Source organism: Polyergus mexicanus, unplaced genomic scaffold (genome assembly GCF_030449975.1).
Source record: "Polyergus mexicanus isolate NDT 795.1 unplaced genomic scaffold, iyPolMexi1.0 SCAF_8, whole genome shotgun sequence".
In the NCBI taxonomy this organism is placed as follows: domain Eukaryota; kingdom Metazoa; phylum Arthropoda; class Insecta; order Hymenoptera; family Formicidae; genus Polyergus; species Polyergus mexicanus.
The window spans coordinates 5,512,058-5,533,610 of record NW_027223328.1 but is presented as its reverse complement, the minus strand read 5'-3'; the positions used below and the strand labels follow the sequence as shown (position 1 = coordinate 5,533,610).

At 41.7% G+C, this 21,553-nt stretch overlaps 1 protein-coding gene across 1 annotated transcript; it reads right to left on the bottom strand.

Annotated features, from left to right (window-relative positions):
* Positions 1-14,181: 14,181 nt before the first annotated feature.
* On the bottom strand, positions 14,182-14,807 carry LOC138935825 (putative GATA zinc finger domain-containing protein 25). Its single transcript, XM_070300653.1, has 3 exons — positions 14,801-14,807; positions 14,432-14,662; positions 14,182-14,327 (listed from the first exon to the last, which is right to left on the bottom strand). Exons 1-3 carry the CDS (start codon positions 14,805-14,807, stop codon positions 14,182-14,184), a joined length of 384 nt encoding a protein of 127 aa, XP_070156754.1.
* Between the last annotated feature and the right edge of the window lie 6,746 nt (positions 14,808-21,553).

The window sequence follows — 21,553 nt, the reverse complement described above, 5'->3', positions numbered from 1 at the left end:
AAGCAGTGGTATCAACGCAGAGTACTAATAAAACTATATATATTAAATAAAATTATTCGTTAGAAAAATAAAAATTATCGCGGACTCTTCGCGCTATCTTTCTCGCGTTTCATACGGATTCTCTTTCGCGCTCTATGCGAGTTCTTTCTCGCGCCGCTACGCGGCCGCCATATCCTGCGTTCTCTCTTTCGCGCTTTATATGGACTGTTTTTAACGCTTTATATAAATTCTTTATCGCATCGCTATGCTAACGTCGTATCTCGCATTAACATTTTTTCGCGTTGCTCTATATAAAATACTTCCGATAGCATAATAGAAGGATCGTGAAAATGTCCGATCAGTCCTATTTGTGATAGATTTTGACATAGATCCGGTTAACTATTCTAGCTCAAGATTTGTGAATAAATCTTTAGCAAGGATGAAAAGTTATTCTAGTTCTACAAATCTTGAGCTAGAATAGTTTGCCGGATCCGACTTAAAATGCATTACAAATAGGACTGATTAGAGGTTTCTACGATTTTTTATATTGTAGAAATACTCGGCCCGTCTTTGTTATTTTTCTCTCTCGAAGTATTTTATTAAAGTAAACTATATTAAACGCAAATATTTATTACATTCTCGCATATACAAATTATATTATTTATAAAAAAAAAAAAACTATATTATTTGCGCAAAATGCGCGTTCTTCGCGACGATTCGTAGAACGTCCACCGATGTTTCGAATCCCGAAATTCCAAGTCGAAGAATACATGCCAGTGATGTAAAACTTGTATTCTTTGATTTGAAATTTGGAGACATCAACCGATGTTTCGCATCCCGAAATTTCGAGTCGAAATGAGCAATCTTTTCCTTGACACGGAAACGTTGGAATTCAACAACAAGGGTTAAAAGTACAATAACCTGTGTTATTATTTATACAATAATCAATATTATTTATAAAATATACTGTTGTTATTTATAAAATAAACTGTTATTTTATACTAACGATAAACTATCAAAGTTTAAATGTTTTAAAAAGCACCTTCGAGAGCGCGATGGATAGAATGGCGAAAGGTCTCGCAAAAAAACACGCGATCTCACGAGTTCGATCTCGCGTTTGTTCGTAAATATTCTCGCGAGACCTACGCCCGTTATTCTCGGCTATCGCGCTCTCGGAGTATTTTGTTAAAATAAACTGTATAGAACGCGAATAATATTTATCATACTTCCCGATATATGACGTGTTTTGCTCCTTACAGCGGTATTCTATAATGCCCCCACGGTAAAGTATCCGTAGTTCCGGATATCGCGTATCGCTTATCATCGTGCGGACTGAGCGCGACCTTCGACTTCGATATCGTATACACCTCGTGTAACTTGGATCTTACGCAGGACTATTCGCGCCTCATCTAGATCCTTCGTCGAAGACAGCACGCGTAATCGTCAAATGTTATCGTTCTTGCGACGACACCGCTCTTAACACTCTTGATTCGTATCGTCTCTACGTTGACTCGCAGCGCGTACATCTTCGCTCTAAGCCCTACAAATTCCGTCATAATCTCGCCAGCGTTCTCGTCCTTCATCGCACCAGGTATTTTTTTTGTTAGCGAGAGGCATACCGTACGCGTTGTCGATCGGGTAATCACTCGTGCCAAATCTGTCAATGTCGCGCTTTATATCCTCGTACACATCCTCGCACTCGACGCGATAAATAAGACTATCCGTATCGGTATACATTATCCTACACTTATCTCGATACAATGGTAGCATATATTCGTAGTCAAATTTATACAAGCGAATTTTAGACACGTCGAGAATGCACATACCAACGTAAACCGGTTTATTAAACTTAATCTCGAGCTTTCGCAATTCCACGGTTACAAGATCCTCCGCGAAGACGCTTTTGCTGTGAAAGTTCGGCTTCGCGATCATCGCTTCTATGCCGTATTGCCCGTCCCATCGAGTCGCGAGTCGGACATCCGAGTGATTACGCACGTTCTCCACAGTCTTACCGAACACGGCGTTATTCATCAGTTTGTACAAATTTTTCTCGAACTCGTTTCTCGCGTTAATTCGTAGTCGCGTGTTCAATTCGATATATCCGCGCAGCCACGGAGATTGCGCGAATTGCAATATTCTGTGTATTCTCGTAATGCATAATTCGTGTCAAACGCATTGTTGCAAATTGCGATAATACGTTACGTAACGGCTCTTATCGTACAGCGTGGCGAGGAATTTCTCATTTCCGGGCGGCTTATCACGCGCCGGGCAGAATGGCAAGTCCGCGTGAGAGTCGTAAAGGTCGGACGGATACGCAAGGTCGACCTCTATAATGTAACCGATAGGCGAGTCAGATGTTACAGACATTAAGTCAATGCTCGTAATGTCGTCGACCCATTGAAAATTTTTGTAAGGCAACGATTGACACATCGCCCATTCGTATAAATTATTTATATCGAAATACATAAGATAAGGCGATAGTTTCGAGGGATTGTACGACTGTATGGTAAATATTTGTTATTAACGCACGCGTATCTATTGGAACATTGACTTAGCCCGCCGCGTATCCCGCGTTCCACGAACATCACCATATCAATGTCGGTTAACAATTCGAATCGAATACCTGTATACTTTAACATAGCGTCCCACATGTATCCAGGTAACGTGTAATAGTGCGCGGGATCTAAATTGTAACTTTTCATACACGTGTCGCGAAAATATTTGAAGACGTCTGCTAATAAAAGAACGTCAGTTTTTAAATATAAATCGCTATAGTTACCCAGCATCTCGACGCGAAACCGCTTCCAGACTCTTATCGCGCGCGTAATCGTTCTCAGATATCGCGTTACCGGTTAACGAACTGTGGAAATCTTCCCGCGGCGGCAGACGAGTGTCTAATAATTTATTAACATCGTCGATGTATTCATATGGAAACACACTCTTTCGCATTAGAAGCTCGAAATCGGCGTCGTCGAGATCAGAAAATTCCGAATGCATGATCTTTAATTCGCTCGAGATACGACGCTAATTTTTTGAGCATCGCGCTTAGAAATTTAAAAGAATCCACAAAGCGCAATTTTATACATTTTCCAAACCATCACTCATTCGACGCAGCCTCAACGTTCTTCGTGAAAGAGATATGTTTCTTTGGTTAACGGCAACAGTTCGACGTTGCCGGGAAAAGCGTTAGCCACATCTCTAATGATAAAATGCGCGTCATAGCCTGATAAGTTGTAAAAAAATACAAGAATTACATAAGTCTCCTTATAATTTAAATTACAATTCAAATGCGCCGTACCTCTATATCGTCCGGTCAGATGACAATGAACGCGCGAGCGCCTTCCGGTTCGAACGAATCGTGAGACGCAGAGGAATGATACGGCAGCTACCTTTCGCGTTCTTCTCATCTCGAACGGTATACACATTAATAGATATATCGTTAATACGCTCGAATCTAGTAATTCCATTTAAACTCATAGGAAACTCGGCGCCCTCCAAATTCAACACCGTCGAGTAATGAGGATACCGCGATCTTCTCTCCGTATGTTTTTCGACCAGATATAGAGCGGCGACTACCGCCCACGCGAAACACGCGTTATCCGTAGATCGCACGTTAACCACCGCTTTCTTCAACATAATTTCTCACGATATCTTGACGTGGCATCCGGCACATAGGATTGTATTGATTCACGTTCACCATTACATTTAATATTCGCGTTAACACCCATCCACTATCGCGCTCCTGAAGCTCCTCCAACGAAGCTAGAATAGCGTCGACTACGCGCTTCCTGTACCACTTTCTCAAATTGGAAAGAGATAGAAGGTGATCTTGTCACCTGAGACGAACTTGCCGATGAACACAATATTGACTTTAACACTATTGTATCCGTCCATAACATCGCATATTCGATCGGGCACGGTATCTCTAGCATCCTCGAGAAATCGCAGAGGTTCGATATAATCGAAATTGATAACCGCGCCAGTTAAAATGCGTCTAGAGAAAGCTCGATTTCGGACCACGAGAATCCCTCGCGTCTCTCTACACCGCCTCCTATATGTTCAAAACGTCGACACAAATTGTCTCTCGCGTCCGTCAATCGAACGGTTCGAGCGATCAGAGACTTGATCACTTCGGTGGATCTCCCTCGGCGCCCACCTCGACACCCCTCTCGCAGAAACTCAAGACACTCGTCACATCCTCTCGCCGACGCACGATACGCATCTACCGTCGCGACATTCCGCGCGCTATTGAGAAGATCGCGCTCTTCTTCTATCATTTCTCGATTCATTACTCGTCGTTCAACGAACGCCAAGATATTTTACAGATAAACCACGTCTCTTCGTTCGTCGTATTTCTCGATATAGAACAAAGCTCTAGTCGCGCAGCCGTCGCACCAATTACTCGAAAATTTCGGCGATGAGATCGCAAGCGCTATCTCGCTATATACCGTTTTTTTTACGTACGTCGATACGCTTCTCACAAAACTCGATCTATACATGCAATCTATGCAATATCTCTCGTCCTCCTCGAAACAATTTCTGTTCTCAAATCAGCACCCGAACTTATAAAAGCAATCCACAACGTGATTCAGTTCCCATGAAAATTTTGGAATTCCGTATCGCCGCTTCCAATTGCGATAAAGCAGATAGCCGTCGACTCCAACTTTTGCAAAGGGCTCATCGAATCGCGCCTCGCTCGCTTCTCGCACGAACTCTTCCGCGAAACCGATCTTTTCCGTACAGTACAGACAGTCCTCTATATAATATTCGCGCAGTTCCTTCTTTAAACAATTCGGTATCTCCAAAGTTTGTATTTTCTCGATACTTCTAATTCGAATATTCACTACACTTCCAGCTAATCTTGTTAGAATATTCGGTACGCGATTCATCGCGCCGCGAATATTCTCGAACGTACTGATATCTCGAAATCGCCGCGGCATTCTTTTATAACGGGGAAAAATTGCGAGGACGCGCCCCGATTAACCGAGCCGGATACTCGTTTTTGGACGCATCTCGTCATCGGAAACGCGTCGTCGCCGGAAAACGGAAAAAACTCGATACCCGAAACGAGATAAGCGCGCTCGTATCGCCGCTAAACCGTTCCTCTCTCCGTTCGACCGCCCTCCGACGATCCTCCGTCTTCCTCGATACCGGATACCCAGCGTCCGCTCGCGGATCGTGCGCTAGAAATGGCGCGCGTCCTTAAAGAATCGCGATAACGGATCGGGCGCTAGAAGCGGCGCGAGGCGTCGCCGTCACCTCCCCCTTCTAAAAAACGAGTCGCGCCGGGAGAAAAACCGCAACCCCGATCGAATTGAGCGTCATCTCTCGAGCGGTCTCGTCGATTCAGTTGGATATTTAGTAAGGTTAGTTTCAGCTCATTTTCCAATGACTGTGAGAGAGAGTCCATTGGAGAGAAAGAGACAGATATGCTTAAAAAAATTTGTTGGTAGCCGCGGGAGGGGGATCGGGTAGAGGGGAGGAACAGAAGGTACTAGGGCGAGGGGAAAGTGCGACCCCCTAACGAGCCAAGCGCCATCTCTCAAGCACTATCGGCGACTCGTACCCGCTCTCCCCACGGCCGCGCTTCCCCTTTCTCCATACGTACTCCCCCTTTCCACCCCTCTGCCCGATCTCCTACCGCGGTTGCCAACAAAGTGTTCTGAGACATATCTTTGTCTCTTTCTCTCCAATGGTACCTCTCTTTCACACTTATGAAAGAAATAGGCTGAAACCAACCTTTTTTTTTTTGTAACGGAGGGGAAATGCCTTTACGCATACCCCGCCTCGATGGGGTTCGAGGCGGGGTTATGTGGGACTACCCCCGGCCTAAACAAACGGCCGGGGACTACCCACTAAAACCCCTCCGGGTGGCCTATCTCGGGCGTTTCAGGGGGCCTCTCTGGAAGCTGGCGTATGCACTACATCAGAGAGACCCCCCGCCCACGGGCCATGCCCGCTGGGGGAGCGGTTTCTGTCTCCCCCAGTGTCCCCGTTGTTGCTGGGGACATCATCCTAACTTAGCGAGAGGGGGACCACCGCCCCTCTCGCCACCATCCCGGTATTATTCCCGGGGAAGGCGTGGTCGGGCCCAGGTACCCCACCTGGGTTCCGACCACCGGGCCCAGTTCGGGGTGAGACGTCCGCGATGAAATAGCGGACGTCCCCCCGAGTTGTCGGGGCCCTGCGCATTCGCCGGGGGAGTTCGATGGGGGCGGTTGCGACCCCGCCCCCTCCCCCTGCGTGCGCCACTCCTTTGCTGGGGTGGGTTTCTGGGGTGACCGGGGACTTGTATAGCCCCGGCCCCCATCGGCCCACCCCCGGGGGCCCGTCGGGCGCGATTGCGGTCCCCCGGGTGTTCTCCGGGAAGCCGCTCTCGCTCCCTTTCGGCCTCCTCCTTCTGGAGCATGACCGTTTCACAGAAAGAGGAGACCGCCCTCCAGGACTCCTCGCTCTCGAGCATAGCCGCTACGATGCTCGAGAGCGAGAAGTCAATATCCCCTATTACGTTGACGAGAACACGGCGCTCTTCTGCCCACGCTGGGCACACCTCCAGCGTGTGCTGCGCCGTGTCCTCGTCCCCCCCGTACAATGGTGGCAGCGTGCGCTGTCCTCTTTACCGATGCGACACAGGTATGAGCCGAAGCATAACCCGTGGCCCGTAAACACCTGCGTCGCACGGTACATCTCGCCACCCGCCCGTGTGACCCACTTGATCAAATGAGGGCGGATGGCCTCGACGACGCGCCTCCCCGATGTATCTTGGGGGTTGGAGAGGTGTTCGTCCCACCTCTCCAGAGCGCGTCGCCTAGCCTGGAGTCTCACGGCGGCCTTGACTTTAGGGGTCAAAACCACGCCGAGCCCACCGAGCTCTCGCGTACGCGCGTAAACGTGCGCGTACATGTCTGCGTAGAGCTCGACGGGCGGCATCCCCACCAATAATGAGGCCGCCGTGTGCGACACCGTCCTATAACCTCGGACTACCCTGATGGCCACCCTCCTAAATACTCTGCGCAGCAGCATGCTGCCGCGCCGATTGGCCACCAGGGCGTCTGCCCACACCGGTGACCCGTAAAGGACCACCGCCCGGACGGTGTTCGCGTATAGGCGCCGCACCCGGCCATCCGGACCCCCGAGATTGGGCAAGAGTCGGCCGAGGCTAAGTGCCACCGACTCCGCCCTGGGGGCCAGAAGCTCAAAGTGCGCGCCAAAACTCCAGGCCGCGTCCAGGTAGAGACCAAGGTATTTTAACCTGTCTCCCACCCGGACGGAGACGTCACCCACCATGACATGGGCCTCGGCGGGGGAAGCCCCATGCTCCCCCCTATGCATGAATAGCGCCTCGGTCTTATGAGGCGCTACCTGCAGGCCCATGCCACGGATCGCGCGGACAGCGCACGCTACCCCGACGTTGGCGGTATGAACCGCAGTCCCCCAGCTCTCTCCCCCGGCCAACAGCAAAGTGTCGTCGGCGTAACAGTCGACACTGCAGCCGGGGAGGAGGGCAATACCCAGCACCCTATTATAGGCGAGGTTCCACAGGGTGGGGCCCAACACGGACCCCTGTGGAACCCCGCAATATACGCCCCTTCTGCTTAGGAGTACCCGGTTGTTGGGGTACTCCAGCCATCTGTCCCGGAAATAGCTTCTCAGGACCTCCAGCATGTAGGGGGGAAGGCCGAAGGTGTTCACGGCCTTCCCCACCATACTCCAGGGCAGGGTGTTAAATGCGTTGCGGATGTCTAACGACACCGCAAGTACCACCCTGCCCCCCTCCATAATGGACTCCGCGAGGGACCGGACGCGCAAGATCGCGTCAACGGTCGATCGCCCCCCGCGGAATCCATACTGGTCTCGGTGGAGGTCCATCTCTCCCCGGGACAGGTGTTGGACGAGACGGTTCGCCAACACTCTCTCCAAGAGTTTCCCCGCCTCGTCCAACAGGCAGATAGGCCTGTATGCAGAAGGGGCGTTGCTGGGCTTGCCCGCCTTCGGGATGAGGACCAATCTGGCCCTCACCCATGCTGGGGGGAATATGCCCTCCCTGAGGCAGCTGTTAAACAGGCGCCCGGACAGTTGGGCCAAAGCCAGGACCCAGACCCGGCCGGTGATCCCGTCGGGACCCGGGGCCTTGTTGCCCCGGAGTCTCAACCGCCGGATCGGGAGTGGTGCACTTGGACACAGTATAATTGGACACGGTGCAAATGGACACGTTACAAATGGACACGAGATTTTGCACACGGTTCAATTGGACACAGTGCATTTGGACACAGTAATTTTGGATACAGTAGCTTTTGGACACATAAGAAAATACGCATCGTTTACTTGGACACCGCTCAATTGGACACTGTTCATTTGGACACCGTTCGTTTGGACACAGAAAGATGCGCACCGTTCATTTGGACACCGTTCGTTTGGACACCGTTATTTGCCCACCGTTCGTTTGGACACCGTTCATTTGCCCACCGTTCGTTTGGACACCGTTCATTTGCCCACTGTTCGTTTGGACACCGTTCATTTGCCCACCGTTCGTTTGGACACCGTTCATTTGCCCACCGTTCGTTTGGACACCGTTCGTTTGGACACCAAAATTTGATTTAAATTATACGACGTAATCCACACCAAATTTTTGTTTTAAATAAGAAATAGGTTTGGGTTAGGTTATATCTTCCGGAAGTGAAGCCCCCCCGCAGGGGGGGCGGAACCCACTGTATCCATGCATGACATCCAAATATGCGAAAGGCTAAACAAAGTACTAAAAGCAATGTAAAATTAATGACATCAGTATCAGAGATATATAAGTATGAATATATTTTATTTTGACAGATATTATAACCTTCAAATGTATCTCCTTTTCACGATTTCATATTTTACATAGATTTACCAGTATAAAGTGTTATAAGAATACTGATTATATTTTCCCAAAATGATTTTTATTTCTCTCCATCTGTTACATATTCAAACAAACAGTGCGCATGTTTCTGTGTACAAATGAACGGTGTCCAAACGAACGGTGGGCAAATGAACGGTGTCCAAACGAACGGTGGGCAAATGAACGGTGTCCAAACGAACAGTGGGCAAATGAACGGTGTCCAAACGAACGGTGGGCAAATGAACGGTGTCCAAACGAACGGTGGGCAAACAACGGTGTCCAAACGAACGGTGTCCAAATGAACGGTGCGCATCTTTCTGTGTCCAAACGAACGGTGTCCAAATGAACAGTGTCCAATTGAGCGGTGTCCAAGTAAACGATGCATATTTTCTTATGTGTCCAAAAGCTACTGTATCCAAAATTACTGTGTCCAAATGCACTGTGTCCAATTGAACCGTGTGCAAAATCTCGTGTCCATTTGTAACGTGTCCATTTGCACCGTGTCCAATTATACTGTGTCCAAGTGCACCACTCCCGGCCCCGCTATCCTCCGCCCCGCGTTTGCGGGTGTGGCTGAAACCAACCTTACTATCCTACTTACGACTATATTATTTTCACTGTTAACTACCATCCGTATTATTGTTTACAACAAATTGCGTTGATCTTTTATTCATTTTATTACATTAACATTTTAATATTAAACTCTTATACGTCATGATCCATTTGCGGATTCGATCGAGGATCGTGGTGGGGTCAGGGGTCGATTCGGGTCGTTCCGGCGTCGCTTCCCCCTCGGTCGGCATGTCGGCGGTGTCTCGTTCGGAGAATAGTTCCGGGTTTTGGGTCCCGTATTGCCGTAGTCGGTGTCGCAAAGTATCGAGGTTACCGATACTATCGAGGACCTGGTTAACTAAAAGAGTCACGAGCTGGACTTTCGACAGATTGTATATCCAGGCGATTTTCATCGGGGTGCGCACGCAAGCTGGAGTCTCTACTGGGCAGGTCCCTGTTCGGACGCCATGTAACGCGGTCACCTCGCTTGACGGTCAGATCAGCTCGAGTTCAAGAGGAGGGGAGAGCTTACGAGAATATAGTATAGGTAGAAAAGATAGTTTATTTTAGTTAGAAGCAGATATACATAAAGCAGCGTGCAGGGCCAGGCGATGTCGGTCAGCGTGCGGTAGGCAGAAAGCTGGTGAGGTGCAGCGTCCGTTGCAAAGCGGCGGGTGCGAAGCGGTAAACGGTGAGAACCGCAAGGCGGCATGCGGTGGTAGCACGGCCTAACTTTTACGGCGGTTTTACCTACAGGCGAGCTTAGGATTACGGCGCGGTTACAACTAGCAAGCTTAACGGACGGACTTAGAACTACGACGCGGCTAAAGCTAGCGGACTTATTACTAACAGGTCTTATTACTAGCGAGCTTATTCCTACGGCGCGGTTACAATTAGCAGGCTTAACGGACGGACTTAGAGCTACGACGCGGTTAGAGCTAGCGGATTTATTACTAACAGATCTTATCACTAGCGAGCTTATTCCTACGGCGCAGTTAGAACTAGCGGAGTTATAGCTAACGGGTTTAAGACTACGGCGCAATATCTACAGGCGACTTATCAACTAGTGTCAGGCTAGGTAGTTCGGTATTGCGGGCAGAACCGAGTGTCACGTCGGACCTTGCCTTGGCAACGGAAGTCGGTGCAACCCGACGGAGCCAAGTACAACCTTGGCCCCAGGTAGAGATAGGAGCCGGTGCAACCCGGCGGAACTGAGGGCAACCTCGGCTCTAGGAGCGGCAGAGATAAAAGCCAGTACAACCCGGCAGAACTGAGGGCAACCTCAATCCTGGAGGTAGAGAGAGCCGGTGCCACCCGGCAGAGCTAAGGACAACCTTAGCCCCCAAGAGGTAGTAGGTAATGGTTAGATCGGTGTCAGGAGCTGGATGGCAGGACGGGATCTGGTCTTGATGTCTCGGCCGGCCGGGCTTATATACCCGGCCGTTTCCCCCACTAAGTGTTGTTGGTCCGGTAGTGGGGTCGGTTCTGCGTGGGGACCGCGAGAGAGATAATGTCTGGTGTGAGGGCGACGGCGAAAGCGGTGTATGAGCGAGGGAGACATCGCGTGCGATGTGCGTGCAAGCGGGATAGGTAGCGTAGGGTCGAGTAAAGTGAGTCGTGCGGGTATATATATATATATATATATATATATATATATATATATGTATATATATATATATATATCTTCTGTATTTTCACGGCCTATAGTAACGACCCTGCCGTTACAACTTTAATATGCCGTTGTTGACCACTTTTGCACATCGTTCCGGATTACCTTTACTTTTACTGCAACGAGAGATATAACATCGTTTCCTTGGGGCATAATATAGAGTTTTCCCTTCACATTCCCTTTTCAATTTTTCCTTCTTGTTTTATTGTTGTAAGAAAGAGAGAGAGAGAGAGAGAGAGAGAGAGAAAGAGAGAGAGATTGATTGATTGATTTATTTATTACTGCCTTAGCATGGCTATAAAGCAAATAAAGAAATAACAAATAAAATGCAAAATGGACAAAGTAATACTTATAATTAATTAATACACCAACTAAATTAAGTGAGAAAAGTATTACATCAATGGAAAGAAATTCGCATAGAGAATATAATCACATGAAAATAAATAGTTGTAATGATATTATTACTAACGGCCTCGCGGGCCGATCCACCGCGCGCATTCGGAGACTCGGCGCCTATGGCGCCCCTAAGTTCTCACACCCGTGTATCGGCCCCATCGTGGGGCCGCCCTATCACGCACCGGCTCGCGTGAGTAGGAGGCCGGCCGCCGGTATATAAGGCGATCCGGCGAGCGTAGCGTTACCAGTTCCCGATCCTGAGTTTTCTCATTAAAGGAATCCAAAAGCGACGAGCGAATTCCGACGGGTTAGCGCCCTCATCTAAACAAAACTAAAATTCTCAGTATTATCGAAACAATTATCGATAATACCGACAATTTTGGTTTTGCCGTTACTGATACTAATATTTATGCATGATTTATGCGTGTTATTAAAAGCAACTTCGCATTGTATTCAATATGTTGAAATTAGACAATGTGGCGGCCTACGGCAACCACAAAATTACGGCAGTGCGATATTCGCGAAATGTTAGCGTTTCTCGCAAGCGCTCGCCCATCCGCGCGTAGTGCGGGAGACGCCGCTAGTCGGCGCAAGGCGCTCGGGCCAACATGGAAGCGGAAAGCAGTCCGGCGCGCATATAGCGCGTCCGCGCGTAGTTACGGGCGGCACCGCTAGGCGGCGCAGGGCGCCCGGGCCAACCTGGAAGTGGAAAGCCGCCCGGCCAGAATATAGGTCAGACCCCCTGCGGTGAAAGGACACAGAGAAAGTCTTGGCGCCAGTCGCCTACTTTCTAAGCGCAAGGCGCTTTAAACGTTAGTCAACAATATGGCGCCAGTCGCCGCACCACCAGTCAAGACGCCACGAATAGAGAGCGCCAGCACGCTGCCCACATTGGCCGAAATCGTCCTCCGGCGCAAGACTCGCCTAACGCCGCTGCACTTTACCTCGACCAAACGGAGAAGAGCCGGCGCTCGGTCGCCTCCAGCATCCGTCGCTCGGTCGCTTCCAGCCTCCGGTGCTTGGTCGCCTCCAGCCTCCGGCGCTCGGTTGCCTCCAGCCAGTGATGCCAGAATTGAGACGCGAGCAACATGCAACCGAGGTGGAAGGGATAACACACACAAGCGCAAACCGCGTACGTGTGAGCTCGGTGCTTCGGCTGGCTTCGGATAGCAGAAGAGGACAGATATACTGTTTTCTGTCTCTCTTCTTTCTATCGAGCCGGCAACTATAGCGACGGGCGTACGGCGTACGGCCGACGGCGACGAGCGATGTGACTCGCTTTTCGATTCTTTATATACATGAGCGTTAAATGTTTTTTTTTACAGCCTTTTTATGTCATATAATAAATGTTTTTTCCAACTTTCCTTCCTACATTATATATTAAATGATTTTTCACGCTTTCGATATTATATATTTATATTAGACTTATAAGAGAAAATACATTATTATATTAAAACAATATTGCCTTACTTATTTTTTTTTTATTTAAGTATACAGCATATAAAAGTATTCGAGTAAAATACTCGAAGATTGAACATTATATTAAACATTTCATATTCTACATACCGCGAAAAAAAATAATTTGATAGTAAAAAAATTTATTTTACTCGAGAAAACTATTTATTCGGTGAATTTTAATAACGTTTTTGTTTATATTTAAATCTTTAAGTTTCTTAAGTAAAATATATTTATTTAGTAAATATGAAATATATTTTTCTTATCAAAAACAATATCTATATTATTAAAAAAAATTACTTAAATGAAAAGAAATTATACAAAGATAAAAAATGAATATTGTTAGAACAAATCAAATAATTTTTGTTAATAATATACTGGAAGAATAAAAATATATATATTATGCGAGCACTTTTATATATTTAAATAAAAAAATATATATTAATTAAAGCAGTATTATTGTAATGTAATAATGTATTTTCTTATAACTCTGGTATAATATATAGTATTAAAAGGCTGTAAATATATTTTTAAATTGGAAAAATAATATTTGCAATTGTAAATATATTTAGAAAGCATTGCGGTTTAACTTAATAAAATAAATAATAAATTTTGAAAATAGTTACAAATTTCATTTATACAATTCGAGATATATCATTTATATGGGAATTAAACTCCTACTTTTTGTGCTTCAAACAAACAGTTTACAAATATTTACCGTGCTCAATTTAATCAGTTTAATATTCTGAATCTTGTATTGGGCTTATATCAGATATAATCAGAAATTAAACTGATTGAACACTACTACGCTTTAAATCTTACATTACTAGCCAAATCTTGCAGACTTTATATTCATTTGCAAGAATACAAGAAAATACATCATCTAACGAAGAAATTAGTAAATCGTTCGCATATTTAAATGAAATGAATCGATTTTTAATAACAAAAAATCTAATTGTCTAAGATACATATTTGATTAAATATTATATATTGATTAATATTATGTATTTGGGATGGCTTTACATAATGAATGGTGCTTTTCCACACCACCCATGGGGTATCACCAATGGCGCGTTCGGTTTTTTTAAGTGGACCTTCGCCTGGAGCCATATTATACCACTGTATGTTATATATTATATTGTACCAAGGACAAGAAAGATAAATGATAAAAATGTGGGGTAAAAATAATTAATCCCAAAATTATTTATATTTATTTTTTATTATTTTTAAGATTTTTAATATTTGATATAAAAATTTTTTACGATAGTGAGGCCACTTCTGCCTCTGCCTCTTCCGCGGCCGCGGCTGCTTCCAGGGCCGTCTCTACTGGCCTGGCCGCCACGTACGCCCCATCCTCTGCCCCCTCGCTGGTTGTATCAGCGAGCTCGCGATTTACCGCAACCTCTTTTTTTTTCTTTGTCTGAAAAATAAACATACATTTTTATAAATAATAATTAAATTACAATAATCATGCATATAAATTGATAAGTTAATAAGAAATAATTTACTATTTTTATTATTTTTCGGTGGCTGTTGCTGCGGCGGCTGTTGCATTTCTTGCGGTTGTTGCTGTTGCATTTGCTGCTGCTGCTGCTGCAGAAAATATTGCAGCTGTTGCTGCAGTTGTTGCTGCATTTCTGCTTGCATTCTTTGTTGATGCAACAATTGTTGCATCAACTGCTGCATATTGCCACCTTCATTTTGCAGCACCAATTGCGGCATTTCTTCATTAATTTCTTCTGCAAAATATAAAATATGTAAATAAAACTTTGATAAATAAATTATTATGTATAATTACAAAGAAGAAAAACTGAAACTGAAACTTTCTTAACCTATTCTAACAGATACAAATAATAATGATTTAATTTACTACTTACGAGACATGATATGTTCTATGACAGCACGTTTCTTAGTGAACTGAAGTATTCGGTATTTTTTCATTTGTTTCGTACGTCGTGCATTTGTTTCATATGCGATCTGTTGTTTCACGGCGCTTCTGTGAGATAATTTCGTTGCTTTGTACTTGCGAGTCAATGTATTTTTTGATACGTGTCTGGTGAAGTCTTGATATATAAGAAGCTGAATCAATTCTGATTGTGAGTCCCTATTGTTTATTGTTTATCTTTTACTTGATTCATTCTTCTTTAATTCTTTGTTTCTGCCTATCTTTTGCTGTATATAAAAATGTGTGATGAATTAAGAAAAAAATCTAAGCGAAGCTTTTCAGAAGCTTGGCTTAGTGATGATAGAATTAAATCTTGGATACGTAAAGTATCTTCTGATGATAGTTTTTATCATTGTATTATATGTAATAAAAATATTTCGTGCAACACACATATTTTAAGACATGCGAATTCTGCGTGCCACAAAAATAATATGAAAGAAAGTACATCATTATTATTAAATGCTGACAATAAGAGTTTAAATAAAAAATTAACAGAAAAATATAAATTTAAACAACAATGGCTAGAGATCGAATTATTTAAGCCATGGCTACGCGAAGTATCACATGACAAAAATTCGTTATTTTGCTCATTTTGTAATAAATCTATGATTGGTGGTTTATCACAAATTTATCGTCATGCAGAATCGATAACACACATAAAAATATGTCAAAATAATAAAACAGAAACAAAGAATACGGATGAAAGTATCAACATAACGGACGAACCACTTTTGTCATTTGAAGAGCGAAAGAAATCAGCAGAAATTCGATATGCCGCGTTAATTGCTGATAAGAATGTTTCGCATCAAACGGCAAAAGAAATTCTTAGTTTTTTCCAAGAAGTAGGAAAAGATCGTAACGTATTGAAAAGTATGACCATGGGTCGAACAAAATGTAAAAGTATAATTTCCAATGTATTGTGTCCGGTTGAGACGGCCCGTGTGATTAGTAACATTCAAAATACGAAATTTACAATTTTTATTGACGAAACGTCTGATATTAGTAATGAAAAATGGATGACGTTTCTTGTTCGATATGTTGATTCTGAAACATTAGATATTCGCACGCAATTAGTTAAATTAATTAATATTGATGCGAGAAATAGCAGCGCGGAAAAATTATTTAATGCATTTAAATGTGAAATGTGGAAATTACACATTCCATTTTTAAATATTGTTGCCCTATCATGCGACAATGCGTCTGTCATGATAGGAAAACATCTATCGTTCAAAAAAAAGTTACAAGAAGTTTGTAAAAATTTATTAACATTTTCATGTCCATGCCATTCCGCTGCATTGGCTGCACATGCTGCATGTGCAAAAATACCGGAATATTGTGAAGAATTTTTAAAAAAGATGGCGAATTATATTAACAGTAGTCCCAAGCGTGCTGCTATTTATCAAGAATTTAGCGAATGTTTTCAAGAAACAAATCATAAAATTTTAAAGTTGTCTGATACACGGTGGCTTTCTCGCCATTCATGTGTTGAAAGACATCTTGAGTTGTGGGATACTACCAAGCTTTTTTTGACCGAAATGGTGGTAAGTGAAAAATCAAAGTCAGGAGAAAATTTATTATCTATAATGCAAAATCCTGATGTAAAAGCATATTTGCTATTTTTAAAACATATTTTGAATTTTTTTAATTCTTTCAATGCATTTTTCCAAGCTCTGCAAACAAGAATTCATTTATTGCAGCCAAAATCAGTAGAGCTTTTAATAACAGTTTGTAAACACTTTTTGAAACCAGAGCTTCTAAAATATGTATGTAATGATGATTTTAAATTTTCTGAAAAAGAAAACCAAAAATCTTTAAATAATATAAATGTAGGATTTGAATGTGAAGAATATCTCGAGAGTTTAATGAAAGAAGGACACGCAGACATAATTGGAAATGTTCGAGATAATTGTTTGCAATTTTACGTGACTGCTGCCGAGGAGATTAGTAAAAGATTGCCCATTAAAGATAAATTTTTATATAAATTAAAGGTTTTTCAATTAAACGCAGCATTATGTAGCATCGATAGAGAAACATCATTTAATGATGTTTCTTTTATCGCTCAAACCCTCGGTGGTTTTGACGAAAATGCATTAAAAAAAGAGTGGCATGCTTTACATCTCGATTTTACAATAGCAGAAAAAGAACATTTTTCTAAATTAAACTTTGATGAGATGTGGAAAGAAATTTTAAAAGGTAAATATCCCAACCTGAAGTCTCTTTTGAATGCTGTAAGATCACTTCCAAATTCAAATGCTGCCCCAGAAAGAATGTTTCCTTTTCTATCTGATATAAAAACAAAAAAACGAAATAAACTTTCGCCCGCGAGTGTAAATGCTATTTATGTATTAAAATCAGCACTAAAAACGAGAAAACAAACTGTTTTAGACATGGAGATTAATGAAAAGCATTTATCTCTCATGTCATCGGAAAAATTATATTTTACTTGCCCTAAGAAAATGAACAGTCTTACATTATATGCTGCTGACATTGATGACATTGCTGGTCCATCATCGGTTAATGATATGTAATAATAATGTTGAAAATAAAATAAAAAGTATCTTGTCTTTAAAAGACATCACACTTATAAAAAACAAGTGTGTAAAATATATCTTGTCTGTAAAAGACATCACACTTGTAAAAAACAAATGTGTAAAATATATCTTGTCTGTAAAAGACATCACACTTGTAAAAAACAAGTGTGTAAAATGTATCTTGTCTGTAAAAGACATCACACTTGCAAAAAACGAGTGTGTAAAAAATATCTTGTCTGTAAAAGACATCACACTTGCAAAAAACAAGTGTGTAAAAAATATCTTGTCTATAAAAGACATCACACTTGTAAATGAAAGATACAATAAAATATGTAACATACAGTGATATAATCAGGGTTGGGAAAGTTACTTTATAAAAATAACTCGTTACCGTTACCGTTATTTTTTCTAAAAAGTAACTCGTTACCGTTACTCGTTACTAATTTTAAAAAGTAACTCGTTACCGTTACAGTTACTAAAAAGTAACGAGTCGTTACAATTTCCGTTACTTTTTTACAATACAAACTAATAAATTATTTTGCATAAGAAAAACTTTTAAAAAATTGTAAGCAAGATTTCATTCAAGGTTTATTACAAAATAAATGATTAAATTTTATCGAAATTCTTTATTAATTTTTAATAAAATTTGTTGCTCCATAGTATCATCATTTAAATGTCCTCTTTATGGTGTTAATACAGAGCCACCGATGCTAAACATTCTTTCTACAGATGCACTGCTTGGTAGAGCTGTATTATATTTAATAAAAAGTTTTTTAAGTTTTGGATAATCGTTTAACATTTCTATATTACAATTATTTGATTTTAAAAACCGTTGCAATTCTTCTTGTTCAGATTCATTTTGCACCGTTTTTTGCTCAAAAATGAAAAAATCATCGTGATCGTCAGATTTTCCAGCTTTTGAAGAATTTTCAGTTGATCGGATTCCCAATAAATCCTCTAAGTAATTTTCAGCACGTTTTCTTTTTTCTCCGGTTAACCAGTTTAACTTAAATTTTGGATGTAAACATGCTGCTATTATTAATTCATTTGTTTCAAATATTGTAAGAAATTTAAAATCAAATATAGTAAATTAAGCGACATTGTTTGTTTTATTGAAATTAATACTTTTGAATCAATAGTTTAAAATAAAATAATATTTTTCAATTAAATCCTTATTTAAAATTAAATAACATATGTATTAATTAAATTAATAAGTTACCTTTTATTTAAACCTTGCTGAATAGCTTCAACTAATGAATGGCAATCTATAAGGTCAGATTTATTGAGATTTTCTAATTTTCGTTGCAAGGTACTTAGAACTGGTAGTAAATGAGAGCTCTGCTTTTCCGAAAAGATAAAGCTCTCATTGGATATCGCGCGTCGCGTCATCGCACTGGTCTGCAAGAGCCATAAGTTGATCAATCACATTCAAGCATTTTTACAACATAATAAGAATGCTAATTGGTCGATTTGCTTACGGCTTTACGGTTAAGATAAAAATTTTGTCACGCACAATAGCAAGAATAATATCTTAAATAAATCAAAAAATTTGAAAAAAGTAACGATAAAAGTAACTGTTAAATTCGTTACTCGTTACCGAAAAATGTAACGAAGTTACTTTTTCCGTTACAAATAAAATTTGTAACGCCATTACCGTTACAGTTACCGTAAAAAAAGTAACTGTAACGGTAACGGCGTTACAAGTAACGCGTTACTTCCCAACCCTGAGTATAATAGGGCCCCAGGCAAAGGTCCACTTTAAAAAACCGAACGCGCCATTGGTGATACCCCATGGGTGGTGTGGAAAAGCACCATTCATTATGTAAAGCCATCCCAAATACATAATATTAATCAATATATAATATTTAATCAAATATGTATCTTAGACAATTAGATTTTTTGTTATTAAAAATCGATTCATTTCATTTAAATATGCGAACGATTTACTAATTTCTTCGTTAGATGATGTATTTTCTTGTATTCTTGCAAATGAATATAAAGTCTGCAAGGTTTGACTAGTAATGTAAGATTTAAAGCGTAGTAGTGTTCAATCAGTTTAATTTCTGATTATATCTGATATAAGCCCAATACAAGATTCAGAATATTAAACTGATTGAATTGAGCACGGTAAATATTTGTAAACTGTTTGTTTGAAGCACAAAAAGTAGGAGTTCAATTCCCATATAAATGATATATCTCGAATTGTATAAATGAAATTTGTAACTATTTTCAAAATTTATTATTTATTTTATTAAGTTAAACCGCAATGCTTTCTAAATATATTTACAATTGCAAATATTATTTTTCCAATTTAAAAATATATTTACAGCCTTTTAATACTATATATTATACCAGAGTTATAAGAAAATACATTATTACATTACAACAATACTGCTTTAATTAATATATACTTTTTTATTTAAATATATAAAAGTGCTCGCATAATATATATATTTTTATTCTTCCAGTATATTATTAACAAAAATTATTTGATTTGTTTTAACAATATTCATTTTTTATCTTTGTATAATTTCTTTTCATTTAGGTAATTTTTTTTAATAATATAGATATTGTTTTTGATAAGAAAAATATATTTCATATTTACTAAATAAATATATTTTATTTAAGAAGCTTAAAGATTTAAATATAAACAAAAACGTTATTAAAATTCACCGAATAAATAGTTTTCTCGAGTAAAATAAAATTTTTTACTATCAAATTATTTTTTTTCGCGGTATGTAGAATATGAAATGTTTAATATAATGTTCAATCTTCGAGTATTTTACTCGAATACTTTTATATGCAATATACTTAAATAAAAAAAAAAAATTAAGTAAGGCAATATTGTTTTAATATAATAATGTATTTTCTCTTATAAGTCTAATATAAATATATAATATCGAAAGCCTGACAAATCATTTAATATATAATGTAGGAAGGAAAGTTGGAAAAAACATTTATTATATGACAATAAAAGGCTGTAAAAAAAAACATTTAACGCTCATGTATATAAAGAATCGAAAAGCGAGTCACATCGCTCGTCGCCGTCGGCCGTACGCCGTACGCCCGTCGCTATAGTTGCCAGCTCGATAGAAAGAAGAGAGACAGAAAACAGTATATCTGTCCTCTTCTGCTATCCGAAGCCAGCCGAAGCACCGAGCTCACACGTACGCGGTTTGCGCTTGTGTGTGTTATCCCTTCCACCTCGGTTGCATGTTGCTCGCGTCTCAATTCTGGCATCACTGCCTCCAGCATCCGGCGCTTGGTTGCCTCCGGCGCTCAGTCGCCTCCAGCATCCGGCTCTCGGTCGCCGAGAACAACCGGCATACAATCGCCAGATCCACCAAGCCCTCAGCCGCTGCATACTCTGGGCACAATAGACCTGACCCACGGCACCAGTCCACCATCTGCCAGGGACGAACCACCGGCTCCAGGAGACCCGCTACCGAAGCAGAAGAAGACCAAGGCCCGGCTTCAGGCGCTATTCGGCGCTAGCCCGCCGAAATCCATTACCGGGCATTCCGGCTCGGGAATCAAGAGAGACCGACCGATCACGCCAGATATTGGACGACCACGGTGTACCACGCCTCCGATCCCGTGGTACCCTCCACCGCTTATTTCGTTCCTGCGAAGAACACCCATAAAATTGAGCATTGCCACGCAGACGAGCCCTCACAAAACCGGCATCGACGCGGCGACACAAACAAAGAGATGAGGAGGAAGGGCACGCAAGGTGCTACTAAATAACAACCACCAAATCGAAATTACAATAAGGAGAATCATCATAATTGTAAAAAGTAAATGGAGAAACAAAAAAATTATACTTTTATGATAAACAACACATTCATTTCTCTATTTACAACTTTGGGTTAAGAACTGCGAACTAGCATATCAACTACGCATATAACCGCGCACCACACCAGCGACCCATAGACAACATCGTGTATTTCTACTGCTCTATCGCCTCGCATGCATATCTAAGCGTATCTAAGCGTATAGATAACAGTATAATATAGACGTGTCTGCCTTTATCACATATTTGAACACAATTTCATATTGTTCATACGGGTCATATTGTTCATATGTGTCTTCCCATATATTTTCCAAGAGGAATAATATTTGGCTGTGTATATATATATATGTATATATATATG

Bases quoted from the DNA above. Each gene is read 5' to 3' on its own strand.
- LOC138935825 (XM_070300653.1), bottom strand. The intron at 14,328-14,431 runs GTAAATTATTTC...AGAAAAAAAAAG, and splicing joins ACCGAAAAATAATAAAAATA to AGGTTGCGGTAAATCGCGAG.